Source organism: Thamnophis elegans, chromosome 3, assembly GCF_009769535.1.
Source record: "Thamnophis elegans isolate rThaEle1 chromosome 3, rThaEle1.pri, whole genome shotgun sequence".
In the NCBI taxonomy this organism is placed as follows: Eukaryota; Metazoa; Chordata; class Lepidosauria; order Squamata; family Colubridae; genus Thamnophis; species Thamnophis elegans.
The window spans coordinates 115,637,166-115,657,681 of record NC_045543.1 but is presented as its reverse complement, the minus strand read 5'-3'; the positions used below and the strand labels follow the sequence as shown (position 1 = coordinate 115,657,681).

General features: G+C 35.7%; 1 protein-coding gene across 2 annotated transcripts in view; it reads left to right on the top strand.

Annotated features, from left to right (window-relative positions):
• The first annotated feature begins 5,444 nt into the window (after nt 1–5,444).
• The window catches only part of AP3B1 (adaptor related protein complex 3 subunit beta 1), a 145,343-nt gene continuing 130,271 nt past the window's right edge, over nt 5,445–20,516 (top strand). Inside the window, exon 1 of one of the 2 annotated variants that reach the window (XM_032213308.1) lies at nt 5,445–5,700. In XM_032213308.1, the coding sequence (XP_032069199.1) occupies nt 5,567–5,700 (134 nt within the window). In that variant the 5' untranslated portion in view covers nt 5,445–5,566. Of the gene's footprint in view, nt 5,701–17,592; nt 17,785–20,516 lie in introns of those variants that run through there. The other variant, XM_032213307.1, reaches the window with a different exon arrangement.

The following is a 20,516-nucleotide window of genomic DNA, read 5'->3' as shown; positions in this document are numbered from 1 at the left end:
AACCTGTTTGGGAGTGCGCCCGAACCAGTAGTAAAGAAATTGGCAACCCACCTCTGGTCACTAGTGTTCTTTTATAATTGCTTAATTCCTTCTCCATAATAAACCTACTTACCTAACATTTTGTGTCCTTGGAAATTTAATTCAAAAGTTACTGTCTTCGCAAATAATGGAGGCCTGTGGACTTTTTACAACTTCTATATGGAAAGAAAACTTTACTGCATATTTCTAAATAAGAATCATGGCAACAAATTCCCTCTTTATTTCTTTATTTAGTTACAAATGTCTTGCTTCATTATAAATATAAAAATCAAGTATTGTATATCATCATTAGACCCAGGTGGCTGCCTGGATTTACCATCTTTAAATCAAGTGATGGAATAAATGATAAAACAGATGGGCCACATCCAGCAACAACCAGCCTCTGCACATCAAGGAACAGTTAAGGGCCTTGAGACCTTCATCAATCAATATGAATTGTATATCTCATTTTTCACATATTACTTCGACATAGAATTTATGTTTGGACATTTGGCCAGGAAAGTTACAAAACTTCCTCTTTGTCTTGAACAACTCTGCTCTTGACACTTATGCTAATTACACAGCCAGATTCTTGAATTGCTTTCAGTGATTCAGCTGGACAGGTTACAACCAACCCTGAGGTTTGGCAATTGGGACAAAGTAAGTGCAGAGAATAGTACAGGTAACCAAATATTCTGCTGATTCTCATGTTGTTTTTTTGAGAAATAGATTGCATCTGACTTGCCCTTCTTGGATCCTATGACTGAATTTATAAACTGGATTTTTGCTAAATGCCAATATTCCATGCTGTCAAAAGAACTGGTTTGCATAGAGGAATTTTTCAATAATAAATTATAGAAATGATTACTTTTCACCATCAACACCCAGTATTACCTTACCAACTTTGTCAAGATGGTTTTCTCAGAGTGGTACATGGTTTCAGTTTACTTATTTTTGTCATTGCAATTTTCCTCTCATTCCCAAACATTTGAAATACCGGTAGCTGCAAAAAAAATGTTTTTAGCAAGTAGGATGTCAGAAATGTGCACAATCTAATTTCCATGGAGGTGCTAAAGAAGGCCATTATGAAAGAATCACAATGACTGCTCTAATAAAAAGTGCAAGATAAATTTATAGTGAAATTATAGTTTCTACCTTTCTATTGTTTTCGGAACAGACTGATCTGATATCAAGATGATTCCTTATGACTACCTGACAACTGGCCCTGAAACCACCTCCCCAACCACCTCTTCTCCTCATGGAAGAGTACTCATCTGCACCATCCCTGAAAAAGCTGCTGATGCCTGCAATAATCTGTGAAACCAGTCCTGGTGCGGTCCTTGGTTAGGTTTTTGATCCAGTCATATATAGCGAGTCATAGCGCAGAAAAATGTAAATAAAATAATAACTGCCTACAAATTGATGTGAATGTTTGAGAGCATCAAGCTCTCGCAGTTGAATGTTACAGAGTTACTGCATTGAGGCAAACTGCAGGCAGTGTCTGCGACAAAAGAGCCTGATTAATTTTCTGCTAGAAATTACCATCTGTGTATCTAGTGTTGTTTCCAAAATAGATCTTTCAAATTCCTCATCCTTGATCTGCCAAGAAAATAATTTATTGGCCTTTTCACCTCGTTCATATACAAGCGCACTTGAGTGTAGCAAATGCTTACAGATCTGATTCTCAGACAATTTGTTACATTCCACCCAGAAACCATTTATAAATTATCAGATATTAGAGAAGATTTTACACTAGGGCAAATAAGTTAAGTGTTTCACTCTTAGCAAAATGTTATCAGTTCCTGGGCTGTCTCTTTTCCATTCCCATTTTCTCTTCATTACCAGCCAGCAGTACATTTCTCCAGTTTATTGCAGAGAACCATAGCGGCTGGCTCTAAATTCACAATGGAGCAACTGTAAGCAAGTGGTTGTATGTTTCAGATAGTTGATGAGATTAATTTTACCACCCAGGCACATCTGGTGAACAGCCAACATCCCTTGAGGATGACATTATTCCACAGATGGTTGATGAGTGACATCACCTAGCAGTCATAATGTTTATACTCCATTAATTATCATATTTATGTTATTATTGCTTGCAGTTGTTATCACCTCCCAAATGCACTGAATATTTTTTTAGACCTCATTGCTTTAGACCTCATTTAGTTCATCAAATTTGCTTGTGAATGAAGTGATATTCTTCACAGATTAGACCACAAGCTCATCTGAACTTGCATCTTTCTTTTCAAATCATGCCCAGGATGATTGCTTCTGAGAAGTCCATGGAGAATATGAGAGTTGACTGAACAGTTATAAGTTGTAAATTGATTCCTTCATTGCTTATGATGCTACATATTTTTACTCATTCTGTTGCCATCAGTAGAACAGCTCTTTTAGGGGAACATTCTTAGGCCCTACATTTCAGAGTGACAGTTTGCAAGAATGCTTATCAAATCTAATGGCTTACTTATTGGATATTTATTGAGTACAAAAGTGATCTGTGATAATCACATTCTCTACCAACTTATTTGGAAATATGGTTGACTTTGATGAGATTCACTTCCAATTGTGAGTGGAAGAGTGTGACTAAAAATTTGGGAAAATATCTTTTTGTTTGTCGTCAATTGTGGGGATGGGTTGAAGAGAAAATTTAACATCCAATGGTTTGAACTTATACATCTCCTTCCATCATTTTTTAAACATATCTTTTATTAAGCATTTATGAACAATCATAATCATGTAGTACACTGCTGTAAGAAATAAAGATAAAAAGGGAGTAATATAAGTAAGAATCAACATTAAGTAAAATTTAGTATCATGAAGGAGCACATCTTAGGAGACTGAGCAGAAAAGTGATTGTCTAAGATCTTGTTAATGTTGCTATCAGAGAAAATCAACATTCAATATAAACATCTTTCAGTATTATATCAGAGTACATGAAATAACACTGTACTTTGTCATTTGTAATTAGTAAGTTGTTACAGAGTGAACATGACTGCAGACTTTTCTTGGTAAAGGAGACTTATAAAGGCTACATTTAGCTTCTCACTATTCAAGTGGGATGTCAAAGCTCAAAACAATATTTTAACAAACAAGTACAGTTTACATGGGTTTCCTTTGTTCTGATGGGAGCATGTATTTTTTCATATTCAGATGAAGCTATTTCCCTTCCTTCTGATTGTAACAATAAGAGGATGCCTTATATCTTTGGCTATGTAATTTGGTCATAGAGAGCCAGTTTGATGTACGGGGAAGAAAATTGGAGACACTAAGTTCTAGTTTTAAGCATGAAGTCAGCTGAGTGGCCTCAGGCCAGTCATTCTCAACCCTAGAAAGAAATCTCTTGTTTTCTAGGTTTATGCCTTAACCACACCAAACTGGCTATCAATTTGTCTGTAAAAAGTTAATTTAGAATTTGTAGAATAGATACAAAAGAACAGAAACACCATGGAAGACGCTAGGACAACAGACATCTTGATTGTAAATTTGACCTAATTTTTAAATTGTTTAAATACTCCATTGTGAAGAGTTCTAGAGAACGTAAAAACTTGTAAACTGCTTCAGAACATTTGCGCTATCTTAATAAAGGTATAATCCAATTGTTAAATGTGGATTTTTAGTGTAATTTTGCAGTTCATAATCTAAACCACAAGAGGACACCAAACAAGTATGCAGTAACTGGAACTAATACTGTACAATACATAGTCCTCTTGACACAGTAAAAATAAGAAATCCAGGTAAGATTATAATGACTAAGATTTGCAAGTTGTGACCTCAGCACTGCATATTCAGTACAATTTCACAAAATAAAAATTTGAAAAACCATGTAAAAATAATCATGTAAAATCAGCTAAATCTTAGTTTAAAACAAATAGGTACAACATACAGTAAGTAGTAAGAAAGCCAGTTTGGGCAGCAGTTAAGGTATCAAGCAAGAAACCAGAGATGGTGGCTTCTAGGATGCAATGTTGCAAATTTCAGTGGCTATCAAAAAGGTATGCTTTATAAAGGGGATAGTACGAAAAACTGCAAGAGGAAATTAGGGAATGAAATATACTATGCTATAAAAGGGCATGCCTTTCTGGTTGGAGAAGCTCCTGCAAAGTTTTTTTTCCACAGGTTCCACTATTTAAGGATAGAAATATAAAATGAGAGAAGTAAAATAATAAAAGAAACAATTTAAATTACAGGGAAAGTGATGCAGTATTTCTGCTTGCATATTGATCTGTCTGAGACTAAATCAGTGTTTTTGAACCTCAGCAATTTTAAGATGTGTGAACTTCCCAGAATTTGTTGAGGAACTCTGCGAGTTTATTTATTTATTTATTAGACTTATATACCGCTTCCTAGGGCTTTCAGCCCTCTCTAAGCGGTTTACAAATTTTTTTTTTTAGCAAATTGAGTCAGCAACTTGCCCCCACAGTCCGGGTCCTCATTTCACCCACCTCGGAAGGATGGAAGGCTGAGTCGACCTTGAGCCGGTGAGATTTGAACCACTGAACTGCAGAGTCAGCTAAAGTGGCCTGCAGTACTGCACCCTAACCACTGCACCACCTCGGCTCTTAAGTTGAAATCCACATATCTTAAAAGTTGATGTACTAGGGTAAGACCATTGTATATTAAAATATAAGCAAAATTATTTTATTTGTACTGTAACAAAAACAGGTAACAGAATAGTTGTCCTTTTCCCATTCTCTGACGAGCTGCATTATCCTTTAGTCTAGCATTTCTCAAACTCAACAATCTTACCGCTAGCAAGGGAAATAATTTTTCCCATCACTTTGGTTCCTCTCTGTGCCCCAAAGCATTAAATCACAAGTTATATATTTTTGTTGGGAAGTCAGGAATTTTGTATTTGAGTTATTCATAGATTCTTAGGTGGCTATTACCATAATTAGGACCATCTTAGTGTAGTATTGTTTTTCTATTGCTAGTGTTGCATTTGCAAAACATACTAATGATCATGGTCACAAGTGAAACTTTTGCTTTGGCACAACATAGTAAAACTAATAACTAACCACATGGCCCACAAGAGGCTAAAATGTGATTTGTCAGTTTGTTTGGCTGCATCATGCAAAAATTGATAAACTGTCACGTCCTCATTAAATTCAAAGACAGACCGAACTGTGATGGTGGGAATCGGAGGGTAATATTCCTATAATGCAGAGCAACCTCAAAGACTAGCCTAGCTTTGCCTTTGCCTACGTGGCTCGCGAGCATCCGAAAGCGAGCAAGTATCTCGTGACTAGGACGCTCCACGGCAGAGATTTCCGCGTGACGAGGGGCGTGTCATCCCGGGAGCCAGGAGGCCGGAGAAGCTTCGCATCGTTCCCTTGGCAACGATGGCACCGCCGGCCGACTCTCCAGAAAAAAAAAAAAGTCTGTTGGGCCGTCTGGTCCCCGCCCCTATTGGCGATCATGTGACACATGGCTTTGGCCGCTGTTTGCCGACAGCTTCCGGGAAGAGCCGAATTCCGAGGGAACTGCAGGAGAGCGGGCTAAACCGGGTGCAGGTGGGCTCTTCAACCGGTAACGGTGCGTTGGGACGATGTTGACCAACAACGTCGGTTACAACGAGCAGGCCGGAGATGGTCAGCCTGAGGTGGGCCAAGAGGCGGCACCCACTACAGCCTCCACCGCTCCTCCGGGGGCCTTCGGGCTCTTCAGTAGCGATGGCAAGAAGTAAGTTAAAAGGGCGGCCGCAGGGGCGGAGGTGGGGGAGCCTTCGGACCGGTCAGAGACCCGGGCGGGGGCGGTTAGGTTAGCTTCTCTGCAGGCGGCGACGGGAAGTGCAGGCGTCGCGTTCTCCGAAAAGAGCAGAAGCGGAATCAGCGCTGCTCGCTCTTCCCTCTGGGCCACTTTAGGGGGCTGATGAGAAGCTGCGCCCTTCCAGTTTCGGGTCTCGGTGACTCCCATTTGATAGGTCGCTAAGCGGGAAAGTGTTAGACGTTGTGCGACTTTTGAATTTAGTAATAATAACTTGAATTTAGTAATAATTTCCCCTCGTGTTTTGTACTTCGCTGACCCATCAATTCTACCTGTGATTTTTTCCTTTTTACTTGTCTTGAATTTTCGAATGAGGGGGAAAGTTAATGATGAATGTTCTTCCCCTACTAACACGGAAACACATCTTTCAATAAATGTTGCATGATCGTCCACAGGATCCTTAATGGAATGGGCTTTTCCACGTGCCTCTTGATTTTTCTGCTCCATTTAAAAGTACGCTTTAAAAAAATAAAAGTTCAGAGAAAGATTAAACTAGTTGCTTTACGGCTTGATGGTGATAAGAGTTACTAAGATTTTCTTTTTAGAAATGCATGTGCTAGGAGAATTTGAAAGAGTTACAATCAGAAAAATGAAGTTAAATTTGGGTAGTGATGGTGGGATCACACATAGGATTATTTCCTAATTGGCTTTATTTTCCAGTTGGGGTTGATTCCTGTGAAAGGACTTGACAGTCTCTGGTTACTTTTTATTACATTACCATTCCTTCCTTTTGGCATATGCTAATATAAATTATTTTTAGCATTTCAGTTTCGACAATGGGGCATATAATGTGCTTTTGTTTCTGATTTATTTGAAGGGGTAAAATTCTTTTCTTAGAAATTATCACATGAAGATTATTTCATTATATTCTATTATGTAGTTCTTTAGAACTATTATTCTAACGACTATAGTTTATTAAAATCTGATCTCTGGTAATATTACTCTTAACTTTTCAGACTTGCCAGTAAGTTTAATCATTTCCCACTAGTTTCCCAAGTAACCCTAAATTTATTTTGTTTTGATTATAGTTTTAATAATGCTTATGTGCATATATTTGGGTAGTTTGTGATCTCAGTTTATTGAATAATTTTTACTATAAAGGTTTTAGTTGTGACAGTAAATCTAACAATAATTTACTTTTAGTTCATAATCTGGTATATAACAGCTTGTTTTCATAATTAATGTAAAATAGAGTTTTTTAAGATGGGATGTGTTTCATAGCCTTCTATACTAATGGGCTAGAAGTGACAGTTGAGTGTTAGGCCAAGACTTTTGTTTTTAAGACCAACTTAGTGGTTTCCAGTTTCCATGCATGATTCTCAGGTTTAAAAAAAATAAAAAGCTTTTTTTATTATAGTAAGGTATTTATCAGTATGTACAGGTTAAATGTTGAGAATTACCGTACCATTTCTAGGTCTAATATTTGTTTAAAATTCTATTCTTTGCCCAAATTTATTCCATGCTAACATTGAAATATTTTTGTACTAATCTATTATATCAGTTTATAGAAAGAATTTTATATATTCACACACTGTGTCTCTGTATGTGTATTAAAACCTAGAAATAATATATTCTGTACTTTTTCATCTTCTATATCCCTATTCTATCCAAAGCACAGGTACAATGTTATATAGCTTAGAGGCATGGATGCTATATATTTATTTTCTATTGAATATGAAGATTACTACTTGTGTGATATATTGATTTTGTTTCCTCAGAGAAAAGTTGGTTAGTTACTTTGGCAGAACTAGGAGGCATAGGATCAGACTCTCCATCATTTGGTGTGCTTCTTAATACTTTTTGTTTCTTTTATTTTAAATTACTTTAAATTGTAGCCGTGGGAGATTGTTTTGAAAATGACATAAAAACAATTTTAACCATTTATTTCTTCATATCTTGATGAAGATCATTACTTCACAAGCAGCTGTTTTTATAATTAGAAAAGCTAAGGTGCAATATCAAATTACTATCTGATTTTACATTTAGTTTGACAGTTTCAATGTTTTTTTACTTTCTTTGATAATATGATAATATGAGAAGAATTATGAGTAAATTGATGGCTCAGTGAAGGAAGTAGAGTTTGAAGATTATCAGCTACAAGTGCCAAAATGACAGTTTTGATTGGCAAATCTCTCAGGAAGCATTTCCATGAAGAGTTAGAATTAATTCAACATATAATTTATATTGACAGTCTTATTTAAGTTGCTTTTAACTATCAAATAGAACTTTATAGCCTTCTTTAAATTGTGCTATTAATATGCAGTTGTGTTTTCTTATTCCCTTCTTAATATCAAGTATAATTTATTATTACAATTTGGTGTGTTCTAGAAAGTACAGTTATATAGAAGCATCTGCTTCTGAAGTTTTTGAGTTTGTAGAGACAATGTGAAAACTTACGTCAGTGCATGCCAGTGACTTTTAATTATACTGAATTCAAAATGTTTATGATGTTTTTTTGCTAATTGAGACTATGCATTAGAAAATTGAGAGAAATTATTACATAAATAAAATAATTTTGAATCACTGAAGATTCAATATAATATTATTTATTTGTCAGTAGTGCAAATTGATGAAGGATTATTGTGGATTATTACCAACAACTTTTGTGTAGCCGAAAGCTGAAGTAGAAAAATGAGTTTTTATTGTTGTTTTATTTTAAAATGGTATATCATATATTTATTTTATTTATATTGCTATTTATAAAGTTGTAAGATTATACAGCATTCATCCAAATACTAATCATCTAGTTTTTTAAAAAAAACAACAGTATTATCTATAGTTTTCTAGATATCTTTAAGGGAAACCAGATTTTGCTAAAAGTTTCCTTTCCAAAGTTTTCCATCTAAAGGTTAAAATTACATAATCCCTTAATTTGGGGAAGAGTTGGAACAACTGGATGGAGATGAACGTTTACTGGCCAGATGCCATTCCTGACACAGCAGATATTTTTTTCTTTCTGCCCTAGAAGAGAAACATCTGCTACTTCCTAGGATTGAACTCTCAACCTTCTGAATGGGAAGCAAATATCTTTACCACTAGGCCACAATGCTGCTATAAATGTATACCAAGTCTCCAAGGCTAGTTTCTACTTTTTAAGTGGAAAAAGTGGAGAAATTGGTAATGCACACACTTTCAATTTGCTTATAATTTTTCAGGTTTTTAAAATTATTTTTGGAAGATTTGTGTGGAATTCAGGAGTATCTTATCATTTACATAAATAATGGTTTTTCTGATTTTTTTTCCAGCTCGTAATCCAGGACTTCATGGATAGGCTTATGAATTTTACTTGGCAACAATATAGGATGTTCTTCTAACTTCTTGTTCTAGTCTATATCTCTAGAATCCCCTACTATTCTTTCATTGTGGTTTAATTTCTACAGTACTCTTCTTCTAAGCCCTGATAAGAATAGCCAAGTGCTACTGTCTACTAAGATGTTGAATAGATGTCAAAATTTTTGAAAATACTTAACTTGACTCTGTTGGCATGTCACCCCTTCCCCCTCCCAAAAAAGAGAAACAATTATCAATCTTCCCCCCTCCCAATCTAGGCCACCTTGAACAATGGCACTCAGTGGCAACGCTGAAGATTGGCCTGAAGTCGAGCCTTGGACCTCAGCTTTAGCCAAGCACCACCACTACCACTTAAAAAGGGCACCATGCCATTTCTCAACCTGTGCAAGCCTTGGGAAAGGTATGATTATCCCAGTGGCCTAGCACTGTCCCAAACTTGCCACACACTGCTTATTTTCAGACAATGCTTTCTTCTTATTAAGAGGCCCCTGTAGTCTATCTGAAGCTACTCCAGGTCACAGAAGGCCTTCATTTTTCAAGCGGCTTATGGCCTCTGCAGCCTCTGAAAACTGCATGAAAGTATGCCCCCTTCTTATGCAATTTTTGGAAGGTCTGGAGGCCACACCCATTCTTGCCCAGCCCATTCTCTTGACTTTCTGAGGTCCTGGGAAAGCACACTTTCTGAGATCCTGGGAAAGCACACTCCATTCTCACATGGCCTCTCCAAATCCTGCGAGAAGGGGACATATTTTCAAGAATAGTTGTCATGTCATGTCAATAAATATTATGTCTTCCAAAATATTGTGGCATTTCAAAGGTTCACCATCACTGGTCTAGTGGTTAAAGCACCAGACTAGAACCTGGGAAATGGTGAGTTCTACTCATTCCTTATGCATGAAAGCTGGGCTAATGGACATCACAGGGTTGTTGTGGAGAAAAGATGAGGAGGAAGGGTATCAGCTATGTGTGGCTTCTTGATAAAGGCAGGATAAAAATAATGTGTAATATGGTCAACATGAGCTTTATGATTCTTATACTTTTAAAATAGCACAAAGCAATCCTTTGTCTAGTTTATATGATTAGAATATCTGTGGGAAAATCTGTGTAATTTTGATTTTTTTTAAAAAATAATTTTATATAGAACCTTGTATATGCCACTGTAAATAAAAGAGTTTATCAGAGCTGTTACTAATCCAGCAGATGGCCATCTTGATTAAGCTCTGTGAGCACATGCTTTTTTCATTTTTTTATTTCTTCATAATAAAATGATTTTTCCTTATTTTTGTTTATATTTATAGCTGTCCTTCCACAAGGCATTAGTGGCAATATATAATATTTTGATGGCAATGTAAAAAATTCTTAAAAGTTTGATATTCTGAATGCAGCGTAATAATGATGAAGCTCATTTCTCTCTATGAAGTAGGTGTTGCAATAGGGCCTTTTAAAAAGCTACAACCATTAATTTAACCAATCTGGGAAAGGTAGGACCTATGATAATTTCAAATTAGAGGAAAATGAATATAGGAAAAGGTAATTTTACAGTGGGAACTTCCAAGTGTGACGGAAGAATTGGAAATTATTGTAATATATCCAAGATTTGTGTTCATATGAGCTGTTTTCAACAACTAGATAGTAGTCTTGCCATTGTATTCTGCAGTAGCTGATTTTATGTACTGTTTTGAAGTGCAGCCCCATATAGAGTGTATCATGCTTATCTGTTAAGTAGATTAAACTATTAATATAGTATTTAGTCAAATGTCAAAATTTGGAGACAGGGAAAAGATAAAAGACAAAGTTTCCTTTTAGTTGAACTGACGCAAGGTATCTTCATGGGCATGTCTGTGCTGGGTTTTAACAAAGTGGTTTGTTATTGCCTTTTTCTGCTACATATTTTGCTTTCTCAGTTTAAATATGTTAAATATGTTTTAAATATATAAATGTTCCAGTTAGCGAAAGAATAATATAATTCAGCCATAGGCATCTTTAGAATAGATTCTTTTTCCTAAGCACAATATGTTTACATAGGTAGGGCTATTTTTAATTGAGAAATGTACTTGATATTGATGTTTCTTTGGTTTTACAAAGGACTTTTTCATGGAAAATTCATTGGATATGTTGATTTTATATAATGTTCTTGATTTTTCTGTGTAGAAGAAAATTGCAGATTAATGCAGAAACTTTATTTATATAAACAATTTATATAATTCTGGAATGATTTAATGTTGAATCAGCATATTCCATTCAAAAGACTTGGAAAGATTGAAAGTGAATGGGTGAATTTATTGCAGAGAACTCCAGATTTAATATTTAAATTTCATGCATATATTGCTTCATTGGCATGACTACAGTCTAGGCCCATCTGTTAGAGTGGCAGTGTGCCTGCTGCTATAGAGTTATGCCAGTTTCATTAAATACTTGAGCCAGGAAAGATGAATGGTTTGGATGAAGTATTCTATAAAATAAGTCCAAAATGAGATTTGAGCTATTAAATCCACATAGTGTTATCTGATGCTCAGTCTGTGACATAATAATAAGTAGCATAAAAATTCTTGGTTGTGATCTGACAGGTGGCATGAGAATAAAGTATGTGGCTTAGACAAGTTTGTAGTAGAATGAAATAGAATAAAGCCACTGACTGGAAGAGTAATGGATCCGTGGTAGTGTAAATGTTGCTGAATTTCCCAGTTTCTATTACTTCTCTTTTAAAGACAAATGTCAGAGACAATTAAGGTTGTCAAAAGTCTTGAATGCTACAAGTTTTATATTTTTGGCTTGTAAGTAGTTGTATACTTTTATTACCTCCATTGTTGTTTCAATATTCAATATAACATTTACACAGATTTTATACACACGTGGAGTTTATGTTATATAGACTCAACCTACACCTAAAATTGATTTGTCTATTGCCCTGTATAAACACAGCCAATGTATGAAAGCCTGGACACAGAGTTAGCATAAGCTAGTAGTTAGGACTTAGCAGAAAAAATTAATTTGATCCCACCAGTATTCATAATTGTTATAAAAGTGTAAGAGCATATGACAAGCTTTGCTGGATTGTGCCAGGGCCCCTTTTTAGTCCAGAATAATACATCTCAGATTATCCTACAAGTTACCCTGTTTCCCCCAAAATGAGACCTCCCCAAATTAAAAGCCCAATTGGGCTTTTGAGTGCATGCGCTAAAATAAGCCCTCCCCAGAAAATAAGCCCACCCCTAAAATATTTAAATGCATGCGCAGCCAGTCCCCACCATTTCCTGGGGGGAAGTGGGAAACATGCCCACGCCCCACACATGCACCTGCCATCCATGTGTAACAGCCTCGTGGAGGCCGCTCCTGCAAACCCTAACTACCGCACCCCTTCTCTTAGTGGTGGCCGCAAAAAGAGCAGCAGGCCTAAAAACGCTAGGGCTGGCCAGAGTGTGCCATAAACAGAACTTCTGGCCCTCTCTGGATCAGCTGATCCATGGGCTATGGGCTGAGGTTAAGAGGCCTCCTGCACCTCAAAAATAACAAGACCTCCCCGAAAATAAGGCTAAGTGCTTATTTCAGGGGTCAAAAGAAAATAAGACCCTGTCTTATTTTCAGGGAAACACGGTATTTCTCTAATGTTCACAAAATGGAGACATAATCTCTTTCCACAACTGATATTTTTGAGGCACATTTTCTCTAAAGTACAAGTAACTGTGTCTCAAGAATAACAGTGCTAGATAAGACCTGTCTTCCATATATTAACCCAACTTCCTTTTAAGAAAGAACCTTTTTATGGTAGTGAATTCTACAAATTATGTGTTTGTGTGGGGAAATGCTTTTTTTTGTGGGGGGAAAAGCTCTAACTGGATGGTGGGAAATGGAAGGATTTATATTCCTTGCATTTCTTTTATGAATGGAATGGGAATGGAAGGATTTATATTCCTTTCATTTTTCTTTTAAATGTCTATGGAGATTCTCAGTCATCAGATCCTGGTTGTCCCGAAGGTCCTTTTTCAAAGAGGCAACTGGACTTTCTTGTTTTTTCTTAGAAGACATTTCGCTTCTCATCCAAGAAGCTTCTTCAGCTCTGACTGGATGGTGGGGAATGGAAACTTGCATTGCCTACCATCCAGTCAGAGCTGAAGAAGCTTCTTGGATGAGAAGCGAAACGTCTTCAAAGAAAAAACAAGAATATATTTTTCTGCAGCTTTGTTGTACACGATTTTTCCCAGAAATCCTGATTCAGTTTCCAAAATTAATGCTCTATAATAATGTAAGTTGGGCAATGTGAGACTTTATCGTGAGCCCTTATGGATTGATTACTTTATTATTTGACTTGTTTCATAGCTTTTTTTCAAACATTCAAAGCAGCTTACATAGGGAACTATGTATTTTTGTTTTGTCCCAAACACAACAATTTTATTAAATAGTCTGAACTAAGAAGGAATATCTGAGTCAAAACCATATAGTGCTTTTGCATGGCTAAAGGTAGGATAGGCTCTGGGTCACCTCATTCCTAGTACAACATCTTAAACTTTGTGGGTGGCTTTGAGCAGAATAATAAAACAAGTATCACAAATCCATCCCTTCTCTATGTGCATTTTGAAGTCACATTCATGCATGGGAAGATATTTCATTTTGATCAAACTGCTGTATTCTGGGAATATATCCTCTTCATTGTCTTATGGATGAATTTTGCAAAAAAAAAAATTTCAGAAATATATTTTGGAATTTATATTACACAGATTGTACATGTATATTTTCCCTGGAAAATGTTAACTTTAATCAAGAAAAGAATATTTGGCAGTGTTGGCAAAAGTACCCTTCTTAGAAGAATCTGTCTGTATCAGACAAATATTCTATTAACTGATAGATTGCTCAAGTACATCCAGTTTCAATTTTTTGCTCATGTTTTTCTCCAGCCAGCTTCATTTTTTGAATATCGCTCTTGGCATATTACATAAGATAAAGTGTACCTTGGCGTTTGCGGCTCAATTTTGTTTTAGTATAGATAATATGTATTTTAGATTGTTCTCTCATTGGAACAACGTCCGCTGATTCAGAATTTAGCAGACTTTGACTGGAACATGAAAGTAGATCATACTATTTACTGTTGATTTTCAAAAAGTTTTACCAAGTTCAGTTTTAGATTCTTTTCTGATTACCATATCTAAACGTCTTAGGCCTCTTGATAATTTAAGAAATTTAATATAAATCTGCCTAGAAAAGTAGCTATTTCCTTGAAGGCCTTTCTTCAGATATCTCTGCTGCTTAATGTAACAGATAAATTCTAGAATGAATCATTTTTGTTGTGGTATTCAAAGTTTAGGAAAACTGCCATAGATAGATATGTCACTGAAAGTACTTTATTTTTGTAGATTTTTGGCAGGCCTTGCTGCTTTGCACTGTGGTTGTTTGGTGTTTATTAATAGATCCACATTTGTGAATGTCTACATTATTGGATTGTGAGTTAGAGATTTTATAAATAACGTGAAATCAAGTTTGCTAATGTGATTAATGTATGATGCAGCAGTACAGAATTACACCACAAGATGTCACTCAAATAGCTATAGTACGATACGCAGAAAATTAAATTTGAGTCTTGTAATTATATAGCTTCTGAATAGGTTTTGCACATGCTCATATTGCAGCATATTTTGAAGCAAAATTCATTTAGAATGATAAAACTGGTTCATTTGCTGTAGGAAGCATTGCTATAACTATTACAGATTTTACAGAAAAATATGTATTTATACTACATTAATAGAGCGTCAAATATTATTGGATCTCAAGGCAAACTTTCACAGCAGTATTATAATGGATTTAATTGACATTCTTGATTAAACATTTCTATCATTTTAGTTAACTCTGTATTTCATTGGGTTATTAAAATGCAATGTGCCTTTTTTACTCTTTTTTACTTAGTTTATAAATATATTGAATTGAGAGCTAAACTCCGAACTCTGTTTGATCAGCCTGGAGAACATCTTTGTGAATCAGATTGAAGATTAAATTATTGTGCATTTGGTTTAAAGAGGTTAAAGAAATCTTTTTAAATCAGCCTTTTTGCTCCCTGTATGGTGTACATAGTAAATCTGAATTTCTGTCTGTTGTGGACTTAAAATGTGTTTCATCTCTTATCTTTTGGTAACAGGTCTCATGTACCTCTCAAGATTATCTTCTTACTTTATACAATAAGCAAAGCTTTTGAAACTAATTTGATGCAGAGATGAAGGCAATCCTTTAGATAACAAGATGTCAATCATCTAGCGATGTAAAGATCAATTGAATTAGAACCTGAATCCCATTTCTAAATGATGCATCAACATATATCATATTAATGGTGTGAACTCACAGATGTTTTTCCATATCCAAGTTGTATTTTTATTAATAATAGAAGTTTATCTGTATAAAGTATGTTACAATAGTCTGTCAAGATTTTGCTAAGTATAGGTAGAAAAACTAGGACATTGTTTCTAGGTAAATCTGTTGCAATGCTGAGCTGAAAAGTAGTTTCAGCTTTTAGAATTTATGCTTCCATTGTTAATGCTAGTTCAGGAAGGTGCCCAAACTATACAAATAAGTGAAATTTCTTCTAGCATCAATTACAAAACTTTATTTAAACTGAACAGTTCCCCATCCAAAGTGTTTCCATCTTTCTGGATTAAGATTCACCATTATTCATCCAAAAATACCACTTCGTAATGCCTTGGTAAGGCCACACTTGGAATACTGGATCCAGTTTTGGTCACCACAATGTAAAAACTATGCTGAGACTCTAGAAAGAGTGTGGAGAAGAGAAACAAAGATGATTAGGTGACTGGAGGCTAAAACATATAAAGAACGGTTGCTGGAATTGGGTATGATTAAAAGAAGGACTAGGGGTGACATGATAGCAGCTCCAATCTCAGGGGTTGCCACAAAGAAGTGGGAGGGTCAATCTATTCTCCAAAGCACCTAAAGGTAGGACAAGAAGCAATGGGTGGAAACAAATCAAGGAGAGAAGCAACCTAGAACTAAGGAGGAATTTCCTGACAGAACAATTAATCAGTGGAATAACTTGCCTCCAGAAGTTGTAAATGCTCCAAGACTGGATGTTTTTAACAAGAGATTGGATAACCATTTGTCTGAAATGGTATAGGGCCGTGATGATGAACCTATGGCATGTGTGCCAAAGATGGCCCACAGCCCTCTTTGTGGGCACGCGTACGGTCGCTAGCTGCTCCTCAGGTTTCCAGTGTGCACATGCGTGCCAGCCAGCTGGTCTTCACAAGCGTCAGAATGCCTGAAAACACCCTGAAAAATGGCCAAAACAAAGGGTGATTTTTGGGCCATTTTTCAGGGTGTTTTTCATGCCGTTTTCCAGGCCAGTTTTGGGACTGTTTTTGTCCTCTCTGAAAACCATCCCAAAAAACGGCATTGAAACAACCTGAAAATGCCCCCAAAACTGTCTGAAAATGCCCCCAAAATGTCTCCCCAAAACAGGCATGTGTGTGCTGGCCAGCTGGTCTTTGGGTTTCCGATGTTGTGGCATATGTGAAGACCAGCTGGCTGGTGTGTGTATGCACATGCTGACCCCGAAGACCAGCTGGCCGGTGTGTGTATGCACACTGGCCAGCTGGCCTTAGGGTTTCCGGCGGTCCGGCAGGTGCACATGCATGCACTAATGTTCCAGTTTGGGCACTCAGTGCTGAAAAGGTTAGCCATCACTGCCCTAAATTCTAATTCCATGATGTCTATGTGAAATAACTTCCTGGCCCTAATCCAAGAATTCCACAATCTCTGTTATTTGAAAGTTGAAAATGTTTAGGGGAGAAGAAAGGACTCATTTGTAGATTCATTATTTTCTATTCCATTGTTCCTGCATTAAAAAAATATATGAGCAATATTATGTTTGCATAAACATTCATTTTATTTGGTAATTTACATTGTATCTAAATGCTTTCTATACAGTAGTAACTTTAATAATGTTAAACAATTGTGCAGCTTGTGTTAAAGAGATAAGGAAAACATATCTTGCTAATGATCTAATTCTCTGTTCTGTTAATTGTACAGAATGTATTGGAATAGGATAATCAACTGAAACAATTTCATTAAAAGTCTTAGTTGATCATGGCTATTCTTTTCATATATTCAGTTTTCATTTTATGCTGCACTGGTTCTAGCTTCTGAATTCTTTAGCTTTGTATTTTACTACTTCATAATCCACAAATACCACCTCTTACTTAACATTTATCTACAATGCAAAATACATTATAATCCTATTAATTTCATATTAAGATAAATTTTAACCTCCCTTGGGATGTTTGCTACATGTTCCTGAATGATTTTTGTTGAAAAACTGAAATAAGGTAAGAATTAAATAAGAATGATTTTCGTATCTTGCTGTGTCCTGCTGTTTGTTGAAGTTGGCTAATAAATCGTTTTTCTGTGAGGAAATGATCGTTGATAGCGTATGCATTTCCTTAAAGTGAAGGGAGTTGGTATCCTGTTACTTCATTCTACATTCTTGATCGTGATCAGTAGCTTTCACTGCAAGTATGCTTGTTTCTTTTTGCTAAATTTGATGGCCTGGAACAAGTACTCTTTGTTAGATAAATTCAGTGGGGTTGCTTGCAGGACTACATTTATTCTTGAAAAGGCAGAGATGCTCAGCGTTACTCTAAACTCAGAGCCTACTGAAGAAGCAAATAGGATTATTAATGTTTCTGTTGAATTATATGAAGAAAATATTTGTTTGTAAGTATTTCATTAAGTTAACTTCATTTCTTCTTTGTTTTGATTACTTTTCTTTCACTTCAGATTCTAACTTTAAATGCAGTGTAGTAGCATTCCTTGTGCAAAGAATAGTGGAGCATGCCTCAGACTTACTACTACTTCTGCTGGGCTCTAAAAAAACCACCTCATTCTTGCAAAGCATTTGGACATGAATGCTGCATTTATTGCTCCACCTTTGCAAACCCCGTCTTTTGTATATGCTGTGAGGAAATAATTACATGGGGTGGGAGGAAGAGGAGAGAAATAGTTGTTTTATCTTACAGCAGCACATTTATGGAGGAACGGTGACAGGTATGAGGTAAGTATTTAAGTTGTTCTTAAAAGGGAAAAAAAGATAAAAATACTATCTCTTAGTGAGCTCAGTTTATTGCAGACTAGGCAGACAATTTGTGCTATGAAAAACGTTATGCTGAAAGGTTGTGGCATAATTTTTTCTTTTCCTGTTACAAACTGAACAACCTCCTTATAGGCAGACATCTCCTTCCAAGGGATTCCTAGTAATTATTATAGGTGATCACCGGTCAAGGTGGTAATCTCCAGTCAAAGTGGTCAGTATCAACCTTCAAGGATCGATGGGGCTATCCAAGGGTTATTACATTTGTATTATTTGTAATTTTTAAAATAATATTTATTACATTATTCTGTATATAGTAAATGATAAATTTAAATTTGAAATGAAACAATAACTTTTCTTACTAGTTATAGTCTCAGGAAAAAAAACGAGAAATATCATATTTATTCATTTTCTGTAACTGCCCATCTCAGGCAACGACTCTGTGCAGCTTATAATTAAAATATATATTATAATTAAAACATTTTAAAACAATAATTTTTTTTAGAAAATCCAAAATAAATATACATAGCATTTAATGGGATATACGCAATAATAATAATAAACTTTGTTCACATTGGAAGTAATACCCCATTCCAACAATACCTAATTGAAAACTTAAAATTGGAGAATACACAGCAATGATAAAACTAACAGTATATATACATAATAAAAGTTTTTTAAAAAATTGAAACTTAAGCAAGAATGTTCCCATACATACATAATGCATCACATAGCAATGTAAATATAATCACATAAGAATCTGGCTTCTTAGGGGCCTAAATATCTGTAAATATTGCAAATTACCAGATGTATTGCCGGGATTCTCTCTATGGGGCATAATGTCCTTGCTTCAATGTGACTCTGGGGTTCCACATCATATTGTAGATCACTATGACCAGCTGTAAGCTGAGGACGTAAACCAGTCCAGTATCTGATTTTTTAAAAATACGATACTGTACTTCAATGGTTAAACGATGGTCTAGATCAGGAATGTCAAACTTGATTTCATTAAGGGCCACATCATTATGTTTGACCTTGGGGGCCGAGTGGGCAAGGCCAGGATGGGCTTGGTCAGGATGGGTGTGGCAAGCTCAATGTCTTGCAGCCATCTGCCAGTGAAAACAGAGCTCAGGAGGGCCGGTCCTATGCTGTTTCTAAGGCGGCCCCGCAGGCCAGATCTAAAGACCCAGCCTGTTTGGCCTTGAGTTTGATACCACTGGTATAGACATTGGGAAAGACTTGGTAAAGAGAAATATAAAATCCAGTCTAAACATCTGGCTGACTAAGACCAACAGTCAGCTGTGCTCTTGGTTTTAGCACAGTAGATTGCAGAGATGATTTGGGCTTCCTGTTTCACTATTTATAGAAAGAATATTTTTTCTTGCCTCTCTAACCACTTTGGTCCCATGCCATAAGTCTTGAATATATGGAAATAAGTTTTTGTTTCCCAAATAACCTTTTCCATATAATTCCAATATACAAAGGAACAATTTGTGAAAACTACATATCAAAGACTGTTAGCTTAGAAGGATTTAGCCCTTAGATAATACTTAATTTTCTAGCTAGACATAGCGGGAGCGCTATCCTTTTCTCCAAAGAGATCAAAGCAGCTTCCTTTTCTCCAAAGAGATCACTGTAGCTTATATCAGTCTTAAACTCTTCCACTTGTACACATTCAAAAAAGCTATTAATTTAATAAACATCTTCCTGTGAGGCTTAGTTTTGTATTAGCTACTGTATACAAATGCTCTTAAGTGTGCACCACTGTTCTGAATTCTATGCAAAACAGTATTTTTAAAGTTAAAACAATAGAAAACTACTTTTTATGTTCTATATTATTGAGGAAATTTTCTTATTTGTATGTCCTGCATTTTATGGATGTCAGAAATTACAAATCAAGTTTAAATGCAGATTTAAAGGAAATCAACCTTCTGACAAATTGTAGTATTTGCTACTCTAAATGTAATAGTAAATATGAAGTACTTTGAGGTAGTCCTTTAGAATGTTGCATCACCCTAAATATCCAGAAACCTAAAAAGAAGCTATTTTTTTGTAACTTACAAACTTTCTTTAAAATGGATTTTTTTCCAGTTTGTGATGGGAATCATTTGCCAAAACAGGAAAGTGTAAAATCTTTGTTTTTAACATGCTCTGTTTTTTTCAGTGTGGTTTTTTTCACTCTCATTTTTAAATAGAAGTTGTTTTAGCCAGTCTAAAAGTTGACATACTGTCACTGATGAATGGAGTTTGGGAAGAGAATGTAGTGTGACCATGTTCATTTCAGATGAACCAACCTGTCCAGTTTGATTTTGTTCAGTTTCTTACTTCTCAAAGTTAAATTAATTCAGTATTCTTTCTA